The sequence below is a fragment of the Hesperophylax consimilis genome, chromosome 24 (assembly GCF_061612785.1).
Source record: "Hesperophylax consimilis isolate HC1 chromosome 24, BYU_Hcon_1.0, whole genome shotgun sequence".
NCBI classification, from domain to species: Eukaryota; Metazoa; Arthropoda; class Insecta; order Trichoptera; family Limnephilidae; genus Hesperophylax; species Hesperophylax consimilis.
The window spans coordinates 12,952,756-12,964,833 of NC_142859.1; the positions used below are offsets into that span (position 1 = coordinate 12,952,756).

The 12,078-nt window shown below is 31.0% G+C and overlaps 1 protein-coding gene across 1 annotated transcript in view; it reads right to left on the reverse strand.

Annotated features, from left to right (window-relative positions):
• Window positions 1–465: 465 nt before the first annotated feature.
• Window positions 466–12,078, reverse strand: part of dpr1 (defective proboscis extension response 1) — an 856,597-nt gene continuing 844,984 nt past the window's right edge. Inside the window, exons 6-8 of the mRNA XM_089646572.1 lie at window positions 10,564–10,683; window positions 5,347–5,544; window positions 466–951 (exon numbers count right to left, since the gene is read on the reverse strand). Of these exons, the coding sequence (XP_089502698.1) occupies window positions 815–951; window positions 5,347–5,544; window positions 10,564–10,683 (455 nt within the window). The 3' untranslated portion in view covers window positions 466–814. The remainder of the gene's footprint in view (window positions 952–5,346; window positions 5,545–10,563; window positions 10,684–12,078) is intronic.

Below are 12,078 nucleotides of genomic sequence, written 5' to 3' on the forward strand. Positions count from 1 at the left end.
AAGAATTTTTAAAGGTAATTGAAGAGGGATTTCTAAAAGTTTTGTTTGAAATGAATTTAAAAGGAGATTACTCGCATGATGAAAGACTGACAAATAAAAAAAAATCTGAGAATTTAGAAACACAAAAATCATGCCTAAAACATTTAAATACAAAACCTCTGCGTTATAAAATGGTATTTTTGAAATATTAAAATTATTGTATGGAGCTATTTAGATATTTTTCCTATGTTCCTGAATTTGCCATAGCTAAAGAAAAATATTTAAAAATTGTTTTTAAAAATCATTTTCCAACACCCCTTTATGAGAGACAGGTTTTCCCCCTCATGTAGATTTTATATTACCTATGTAGATTTAAACACCACAATTATTATTATATATTATGGAAGAAATTAAAAAGAAACTTATCCAATTTTTTTCTAGTATTTCAAGAAAAAAACAGTTTTAAAAACAAATTGTATTTACAAAATTCTTAAAATAATTTACATTTCAATAGTCTAAAATTTCACATAGAAATTTGTTATCCACAACATTCACAAAAAAAACACATCACTTTATACAGATATTAATTTTATTAAGTCTCGCACCTTTTCTTTTTAAATATTATTAATTTTATTGATGACCAATTTCATTACCCTATATCTCTGTTATATTTTAATTCAATTTTTTTTATTTCTCCAGAATAAAAAAAATCAACTGATGCGCTCAGTGGGTTAAGTTGTACGTTAACCCTTTGACCGACATCTTGTAAAATAAAAAGTTTTTTTTTTTATATTTTATTTTTATTTTATAAAACACGTTTTCACTCAGGGTTTTTTCAGCTTATACGATAATTTAAACTAGATGTGAAGAAACATGCAATGGAACAGTGGAGAGATATTATAAGATTAACAGATAATGTTGCAAGTGATGCTGTGTTGGTGTTTCCATGTTGCATGGCGGCGGGATGTTCTCCTGGAAAAGAAGAATTGAGTTACAAAACATAAATACAAATTTTAGTGTAATAAATTTTGGATATAACAGTGAACAAGTTTTATATCTGAAAATGATGAATATGATAGGCAGAAACTTGAGTGGCAATATTCCCCGGCGGGATTGATGCGGCCCACGCGGCGGCACCCGAGGTCTTGAGACTAGCTCACTAACCTAGATGTTCCCCAATGACACCCCCCCTCTCCCGACCAAATGAAGGAAGAAAAAGAATAGATAAAATATGTGCTGTTCATCGCAGAGTATATATAGTACCTTCTATTTCATGCCATTTATTTATTCCATTTTCTTAAACTGATCAAACTTAAACTATCAGAAAATTGACTAAAACAATATATTTTTAGCAGTTGCAATTTTTCAGATATGTTTTTCAAATAACTTTTTAGGTTTTCGAATTATCAAAACAACTAATAAATATTTTAAAATATTTCGAGAAACTATTTACGAATGAAAATTGTTTCTTTGATACGAAAACAGTAAAATACTGTTGCTGCAGATATCTGTAGCTGAACGCCACATCTTAGCGCCGTTCAGATCGGCTATCTTGGAGCCTGTCTCTGCATTCGAGAAAAAAATGGCAATGTAAGGTTATTTTATCAAAGAGCACATAAAGTCCTTTGTGAAGGTATGCATGTTTTTTTTTAAATGATTATTTTTGAGCTAGCTCACATCACCATATAATTTAAAGCAACATACGAATACTCATTTTACCTACACAAGCTGGAAACTGGTGAACCTACATCGCATTAATTTGATTTTATGGTTTTACTTTTTTATTTATTTAACTCACATTTTCGAGTAAATTTTCTATACTAAGTAAAGCTTGGTATACGTGGCAAAATATTAGCCTGGTTTGAAAGCTATCTCACTGGAAGACAAAACATTGTTAGAATAAAGTCCTCCCTGTCGGAAAAAAATAATGCAACAAGTGGAGTTCCACAGGGTTCACACCTTGGCCCAATTATATTTATATTGTTTATAAAATATCTTACAAAAAAATTACATGATGTATCTATCTTACTTTTTGCTGATGACCTCAACATTTTTAGAACTATTAAAAATATTTACCATTGCAACATTCTTCAAGACAATATCAACAAATTATTAATTTGGTGTAATGAAAATAGACTTAAATATCTCAAAATGTCAAATAGTTAGATTTTCTCGAATAAAGTGTTTTTTTATAACAACAATTCTCTCGAGACATTTACACAAATCAAAGACTTTTCATTCAAATCTTTCATTTGTTAACCACATAACATAAATCTCTAATAAGGGCTTAAACAATTGGGATTTATAACTAGGCTAACTAGAAATTTTAACAATATAAAGTGTTTTAAATTGTTACTAGCAGTTAAAAACCCGCTCCGCGGGTTTTTTTCTGCTAGGCCCTGCGGGCGGCTCTTAGTTGGGCTTCGCCCATTTTAAGTGATATTAACAACAGTTACATTTAATAGATAGATATTAGAACATTCACAGAGAGAGGGTGAGTAGGTATATATATTGTTAAAACACGGAACAGGAAGGAGTTAATTAATAATAACATGCTAAATTTACGCATAATAAGAATGACAGTTGTTTGAATAAATGAAATTTTACGTATTTGTGATGGATTATTTCAAATGAAACACTATTATTGACTACATGTCTACAACTGATATTAACTGTTATCTTAGGTACCTAATATAATTAGCTCATAGGAGACTTGCAGTGCTTGAATATGTGTTACAACCGTCAATGTCTATAAGTTGAATCAATATCGTTTAGTTTGTCACAATTAAAGATAGTTTTAACAAAGTTGACTTAAATAATAAATTATTACATATTGATTAATTGTACCCGTGTTTATGAATAAAAGGAGGGTAATTGTGCGATGACATTAGCAGTCGGTTTAATTAAAATGTGTTAATTTTACTCCAACTGGTGGTAATTCTTTACCTACAACTGTTACTGTATCTAATAAATTTTAAAGCTAGTTTATATATACACCTTCATCAGGAGAGTAAAAATCTATATATAAAGGTAGATTATTACAATATAGCGCCCCTGAGGTGATATCTCACAAAAGCGGCGCTATGCAAATTGTCCAATAAATAAATAAATATAATGTTTACATTTTATTGTGTATACACCGAAGTCAAAAATTAAATATAGATTGCAATTGGGAAAGAAGAAGTGGAAAGAAGGGGGAGGGGTAAGAGTAGGCTGGGTTTATAATAATAAGGAATTACAATATCGTTAGACGGGAAAGACCAGTTGAGTGGGAAAATATTTAAAAGAGAGTTTATAAAAAAATTCTTGTTAATTATATCTGTTTTTATATTAATATGTTTCCTCATTTCTAAAATTTCAAAATTATTTATAGTGAAGTATTTTAAGACCTGAAAAAAACAAATAGCATATAACCATAAAACAATATATTCATAAGACAAATAGCATTTAATAACGGTTATTCTAATAAATTGATAGTTGAAATACTAAATAAAAAAATTAAACACATTCTCTTCAAACGGTCTTTCTAAAGATAGAAATAAACAATGGCGTAGAATTCTGTTTGTGGATAACGATACTTCCAAAATTATATATATAAACAATCCTGGTACCATTCAACTGGCGTTTTACACTAATAACAATGAAGAAATATATTCTTAATAATAAAGATGGCAAAATTCAAACAAAAAAATCAGGAGTTTAAAAACTCAATTGAGATGATTTTAATTTCTTTTACAAAGGTAGAACCAATAGAAACTTTGAAGTCAGAACTAAAGAATATCGCAGGGCTATAAATGGAAATAGTGAATCTGAGTTTGCAAATAATCTTTTGAATAATGATCACACTTTCGATAAAAATTCAGGTCTTAAAATACTTCACTCAGGATATAAAGCATCGTAAATAAATAATTTTGAAATTTTAGAAATTAGAAAACATGCCAATATAAAATCAGATATAATTAAAAAGAAAAAAAATATAAATAATAATGATAAATGCCATTACAAAGTGATAAGCTTCCAGAAGAAATCTTCTTATAAAACGCTTGTTAATGGTAAGTAGTCAAGTATTGTGAGCTGCATATTTAAATATTCGCGCCAGGCATTTGGTTCGTTTTTAAACCGCCAGAGGTGCGCTCTGTCGGCCATCTTGAAGAAACGCGTGAATTTTTATAAACGTCAAACATAATCACGTAACTGTGGAGAATTTTCATTGTAATGTAATTAATCCAATGGATTATGAACTTTCTAAAACATATTTTCTTCGATATTATCCAAAAATTATATGAGCAGAAACGATGCTTTTGAAGAAATCTCGTATTATTATGAGGCGATCCTATTTTAGTATGGAATCGTGTCTTAATATTCAAGTAACCCGAAACAGACAATTTTAATTTGACCAATCAGAGGGCCTACATCGTCCAGACGCTGGGACAATAATACTATCAGATATTTTGCCTATGTAAGAAGTCAACTTGAGTACAATTATCCTGTCTGGAACCTACATTATAATAAACATGTATAAGCTGTAGAAAGAAGACAAAACAAATTCTTACATTTTATAAATTTTAAAATCGGTATTCCAGCAATTATGTTGAACAACAACACTCTGTTAAATTATATGAATATGCTCACATTTTCAGACAGAAGAATTTTCACTGATTTGGTATTTTCTATATAAAATTCTAAATGATTTAGTTGATAGTCCGGTTTTGCTAGAATTGATAAGCTTCCAGAATCCACAACGTAATACTAGAAGTCAGGATGTATTTTAGTGAAGTTATTCTGTGACTAACTTTTATATAATGTATTCCCCTTTGCCCAGGATACTAATGGAAGGAAACAATAATACCAAGTCAGTGGACATCTTCAATTTATCTTCAATCAAATATAAAATATTGTTAATCAAGCAATTCAGTTATGTGCAATAAATAAAGTATATTTCTTAATATTCTTATGTAAAAGCCCCGAAAAAAGGCGTTAATTAATAAATAAATTTAAAAAATACATCGGTTGCGAGGTGTAGTATTAATGCAAGCTGTTTAATGTGTCAATGCGTAAATCCGGCTTGGTAAGATTTTTTAACCATCTAATCGCCGAAAAAGAAAAATATAATCGAAATGCTCAGATCCATGTATATATTGAATAAATGTATGTGTATGTGTAAGCATATATATATATGTACCCGCATCAGAACAGAAATCTTCTAGTGAGGCGGGTTACTTTCATGTTTGTAATTTTGATTATGTTATTGCAATAAACGCCCGGGTTGCCGGCAATTAAAATTTTTATATTTTATATTAATTAACATTATTTTAAAAATCGTTTTTTTTTTATTTATTAATTTATTGGCGTTACTTTAATACATACCATTGATAACGTGAACATTAACACTAGCGCCACCTGCTGACGTTGGTACGCAGCTGTAGTTTCCAGAGTCCGTGATCTTAGCCCTACTGATCCTGAGGCGGGAGGTCAGCGCGTCGGTCCATTCGGACTCGACCATGACTCGAGATGCCTCAGAGTGGTCGTTGGGATGCTGCGCCGGTATCTCGATTAGCTGGGTACCTGCGGAGCGAAAACAAATTATTGAAGTGAAACTTCTTTACGCGCGTCATGCATTTTCGAGGACCGGAGTAAAACCGACTCATGACCGTCACGAAAAACCGTGATCATTTCGCTATAGGAGCCTAGTTTATATTATATACCTAGTTAAGGTCACTCTCCAAACTCAGCTTCACGGTCTAGAGACAGAGCGCCCGACTGTCGACGTGAAGAACCTAGGTTCGATCCCCGCTTCAAATATATATTTTTTTCTTTTTGTGATTTTTTTAATACGAGGAAAAAAGATAAAATGCTCTCGTGCTGCGACTTTGTGTAGTCTTTATGTCTTTTTGCAGGATGAAAGATAGTTTAAAAATTATGACTATGCGCAAGAACGGACAACTTGTATGATATTTTCCCTATTTAACGGAGAAAGAGAAAAGGTATGTGGTGGAATTGCTTTTTGTTCTTTTTTGCCAATTTTTGTTGCTGTTATGAGTACCGCCGCCCCTGGTAATTTTATTGAATAACCAACACCTCCGTCACGGCTTCGCGACGCTTGGTGATTTGGCTGGGGTCACGGGTTCATCAGGTTAGGACAAAGTCTTAGCGGTGAATGCCTCTGCTCACCTACTGCGTGGCGAACCGGATCAGGAGATACTGGTTGAGGAAAACTGCTTAACCTCTACACAAGGACTCTCCCGACCCATCGCCTTGTACCGCTGTTAGAGAGATGGATTTATATGGTCACTCCTGGACCTATTGACCCCCAAATTCTACTTTTGTCTTCCCAAAATTTCTCATTCTTCCTTTCTTTAAACAGACCTTCCACAAATATGAAATAGGGTACGAGAAAAATTATTTTCTTCGAGGCCTCTTGTGTGAAGTTAATGCGACTGTCGAATGATTTCTTGGCTTTTGTGTATCCTAGGTCTCATCAAAACCAGGTTCACATAGTTAATTTTTTGACACAGCACTCAGTATCCGTAGAGTTGACATCAGTCCCGAAGAAAATCTTGAGGTCTCTTGGAGAAGTTCTTTTAAAGTTAATTTTTATGTTAAACTGCACAAAAGTGAAGCTTATTGATCTCGATTGCTACCAACCGTCTGGTGCCAGTGAGACTATGACATCCCTAATTGGAGTGTGTTGTGAGGCTGGAGGCAATGGGAAGAAGAAGGAGTTGGAAAAGAGAAAAATGCGAAAGTACCTGGTTATTCTGATCTGATCACCAAACACAGCCATTTTAAGCAACGTGTCAGTTCTGAATGGTGAACTCACACCAGGTCAATACTGAGAGTGTCTTCCACTCTGAAACTTGCCTCTAAATTGTGAAATAACAGAAACTAATCAATTAAAATTAACTTGTGTTCGCCGAAGTTTGAACCGGCGACCTCTGGCTTGCTAGTCCAGAGCCTGACCCTTCGACCACGGAGGCCGTAAATAAAAAAATGACCTTTGACGTGACCAAAGTATTTGGTTAACCATTGGGATACGACCAACTACAATAAAGATCAGTGAAATCATGACTACTTTCAGATGCACTGCAATGTGCAATGTATAGAGCTAGGTTGTGGAAGATTTGAACGCATTTCAATATTGTCCATGAAAATTCCTATGTAAAACGTTGACATTGCCTGTCAATTATTTCAAATATAATTTTCTATATTATATTTGGCTTTGAGATATTGACAAAATATTAGCGGTTTTCTAAGGGTTGACTAAATCATGCCATGTCTGCCTTGACACACATATTCTCATTCTTGCGCCTATGTATCTACGAGCGTACTAAACACCTAGAAATGCTAAAAGACCCGAGATACGAAACACGTGTAACTTTCCTCTTGTTGGCTATCAATGGATGGTTCGAACTCTCCCATAAACTAATTATTTAGAGTATGTACTCAAAAAAATGGTGTTTGATTTTCAGGAAGTTTTTTTGATGGGGGCATTGATTAGGGGTCTTGTCACGAGTCAGAATAATGTAATAGTATGAATGAGACGATAACGAATATGACTGAGGTATGTGGTGTTTGCTAAGACAGAGTTAGCTATCTAGTAAGGCAGTTAGGAATTAATATTTTGTTTCAATCAAGTTTGTACGATTTTAATTGAAAGATCCAATAAAATTCTCCAAATTATCTGCTGGCTTTTACGCAACCATTTATTAGCGTCATTCCATGAATATTCAAATGTTCCAATGATACATAAAGTCCTTTCAAATATTTGAGTTGGTTCTCATTTAGGAATTTGAAATATCGCGCCCTTGGAACAACAAGGTTCTATCTGACATTTAAGCCAAAAGTTGCTTTTTTTGCACCAAGCTTACATTCGATTTTTTTCTTCTTTTTAAAACCCTGTCTTAAGCTTGTACAATTTTTGTAGTCAAATTTATATTTTAGAAAAATTGGCAATTTTAAAAACGTTATTTAGAAAATTTTATTTTTATTTTTATAACAACTATTAGCAATAGTTTACATAAACTTTTCTGCCTAAAATAAATTATTTTTAGAGCAACATGTTTCCATTTGAATTGTGTTCAAGCTCGTTCACGTGGAACAACAAGGTTCCATTTTCCAATAGCGTGAAGCTGAGAAAATAAATGAAATATTACATATAACCTCTCGAGCTATTGGTGTACGATATGTACATTTATTTATTTATTTATTTTTGAAGCTGATTTTAATAGTGACAAGGTTACATTTTTTTATTGGTTGTTTGGCTATATCTCATTTTTTAAAATTAGAATATTCGTAAACATAAAGAAAAGTGAATAACAATACATAATTGTTAAACTCTTGAATGTTTTAAATTTATTAAGTATCTTGAAATTATAATTGATAATAACCTGAAATGGAAATACCAAATATAAAATTTAGCTAAAAGAGTGCGTTCACTGATTCACATATTCATTTCATTGCGGGAAATTTTAAAAACACACCACTTAAAAAATATATATTACGGACTATGTAATTCGATAATAACCTACGGCTGTATTGGATGGGGAGGTTCAGGAATAACAATATTAAACCCGCTATTAAAAGCACAGAAATTTATCTTAAGAGTTATTATGAAGAAACCTTTCAGATATCCGAGCGACGCTCTCTACAGGGAATTTAATGTACTCGAGTTACATAAAGAAGACAATAATCTATGCTCATAAAAATAAACATAAAATGAAAATAATCGAACACCAACATCAAACCAGAAGCAAAGGCAGAAATGACCTTTATATTCCAACAAGTACCACAGCGGCTTATCAAAAAATATTTTCATACCTGGGACCAAAATTATATAACAAAATTCCTTCGCAACTAAAACTGTGTGAAATGCCATCCTTTGGCCCAAAAATAACAAAATGGTTACTAGACTTAGGCAGGTTGGAGTCAGAAATACTGTTAAAAAATATTGTATGATAATTATGTGTTACAAGTGCCTGATTTATTTCTTAAGTCTTATAGTCTTATTTCGATGTTAAAAAATATTGTATGATAATTATGTGATACAAGCGCCTGTTTTATTTCTTCTGTTTACAAATTTAAATTTTTATTACAAATTTAAATTTTTAGTTTAATTTTATTTTCTTTTATTTTAATTTTATTTCTATTATTTTCATTTTATTTTACGTTAAAAAATATTGTATGATAATTATGTGATACAAGCGCCTGATTTATTTCTTCTGTTTACAAATTAAAATTTTTATTACAAATTTTAATTTAAATTTTATTTTCTTTTATTTTAATTTTATTTTAATTTTATTTTAATTTTATTTCTATTATTTTCATATTATTTTACTGTTTATTTTATTATGTATTAAAATATAGTAATATAAAGGCTACATGTATCCTCGCTTTCACTCTTGTAATCTCTCAAAATTAAAAACTAGAACCACTCGATCCAAAATTCTTTTTAATTTCAATAACAATATCAGGAGTCATTTAGAAACTCGCTTATACCTAAATTGCATGCAGTTGGCAATGCTTTCTCAGAAGTAGTAGATGTGTTCAACTGCACGGAATATAGTTATAAGAAGGCTATAATAACATACCTCTGTCGTAATTATCAATGTTATTAGGCATAATACCATTATATTCATAAGTTATCACAGAACCTAAACTATGCACTTACATCAGATATCAGACAGAACAGTGTTATCTAATAATTTTATATACTTAATCAAAACTATAATTTTTCCCAAAATTGTTATGAGATGTCTTACTGACAGCCCTGATTCAATAGAGCTAACTCTTAGTTCTCAGCAAATTCAACAAAATTCAATATTGAAGGTAACAATAACCTCAATACTAAACTACTGTACGGATTGAAAATAAAAATGCTATTGTACCTATGTATACCAGATGTTATTCTTGTTTAATTTTCAACATAATTCCTCAGTAATTATTCTGTTTAACATAATACTGTTTCGCTCCTGTGAACCACTGTAAACATAAATCATGTATATTGTAAAAGCCTTTTGCGGCGTCTAAATAAATAAATAAATAAATAAATAAATTGTATCGGGGATTTCACCATTAAGTATATTCACTGTCAATTTGACTGTCCTAGAACGGGAGACCTTCCTAGTTGGACAGTCAAAATCTATGCTGTAATATTTTTGTAACAAACAAATAAATAAATTTAAAAAATTCTGTATTTACTTTTTCATAAATTTCAGGAATTCTTATTTTATTCGGGATTCAAACTTTGAACCTTAATATCTCAATTTCATACCAATGGCAGATGAAAGCTTGTTGCTCCAAGGGCACGATATTATAAAGTTGAATTATTGCTAGTTTATAGAACACCGGTAATAAATTGGTCGTACGAAAGCCAAACTAAGTCAGATAAGTCCATCCGAGGAAAGTACAGCATGATCAAGATAAGTGAATCAAGAACTTGATTCTTTAGTCATTGGTATTCTGGCAATCAAAGGCCGCGGCCGTACCGACGAAAAACAGTTACCAGCGGGACCAGTGGCCAAACGTGACCCCTGTGAAGACAGTTTATTGAAAATAATCTATGGATGGTGGTGAGAGTATCCTTACCTTTGTACCAGAAGATAGTTCCCAGGTCGTGCGGCCCCTGGCTGATGATGCAGGACAGGCTAACTGCGCTGCCCGCCTTCACGTAGATGTCCGAGGGTCCGAGAATCTTAGCTTTCGCCTCTGTAACAAGGGAAAAATATCACATTAGCTTTTATTTATTTAAATATTAATTCGTTAAATCATTCATTATTTCATTCATTCAATAATTACTAAACTTACACATTAATCGATTGATAAATTAATTCGTTCAGTAATTAATTTATTCGTTCAGTGATTAATTAATTCGTTCAGTAATTAATTTATTCGTTCAGTGATTAATTAATTCGTTCAGTAATTAATTAATTAATTATTTCATTAATTTAGTCATTCATTCATTCATTCAATGAATCATTCATTCATCAATGATTCATTCATTCATTCAATGATTCATCCATTCTTTCAATGATTCATTCATTCATTCAATGATTCATTCATTCATTCATCAATTAAATCATTAATTAATTGTTCTATATTTATATATTTATTTTCTCATTCATTTAGGTATTTATTTAATAATGGTTTCGTTTAAAAAATATTTATTTATTATTTAATTAATTAAATAATAATAAATGGATTATTTACGTAAATAATTCATTAATTCATTAATTTATTGTTCCAATTTTATATTTTTATTTTCTCATTCATTTACCTATTTGTTTGGTAATTATTCCGTTTAAAAAATATAGAGTAAACAAATAATTAATTCCATCCATAATTAATTTAATACATAATTCATTAATTTAAGAATGAATTAATTTACTTGTTTATTTATTCGCGCCTTGAGCCGAAATAACGATTATGTTCCGTATGTATTATTCACAATCTAACTAAAACTGCAAAACAAGGCCACAAATTAGTGAACCTTCCTTACGGTAAAAAAGTTACATAAGTACCCATGGCAGAATCAATATATTTGCAGAAGTAACTAGCTACTTACAGACTAATGTGTAAATTACAGAACTTTTGGTATGCCGAACGAATGCGACAGCTAAATTTAATATGATATTTTTATGTTACATCTGTTAAGTAAATATTGTTAGTACGCGAAGTCTAAGAGAGTGGTTATTTAAAATAATTACTTAAATTTGGGCCAAGAAAGCGGCGAATAAAACTGAAAATCGCAATATATATTTATATATATATATACTTATTTAGGTACAAACTCCATAGTCAACTTTATAGTGTGAAGATGTTAGATACAAATTGAAACGTTTAAAAAGGCTACACTGATATGGCTATTGGAAAATTGAAAGACAGTTTAAAAAATGAACCAAACGGTGTTAGAAAACTTAGTGGTAATTTTCTTGAATTGATTCCACATATTATTATGTAAAAACTTTGCTATTTTTAAACATTTGGCAAAGAAGATTATTTCATCAAAAGGCAATTTTTTAGAATATCTGAAATTTGTGTATCAAAATAGTCATTAAATTAGCCATTAGATGTGAAATAAAAAAAATTAGTCAGAAAGGGGGT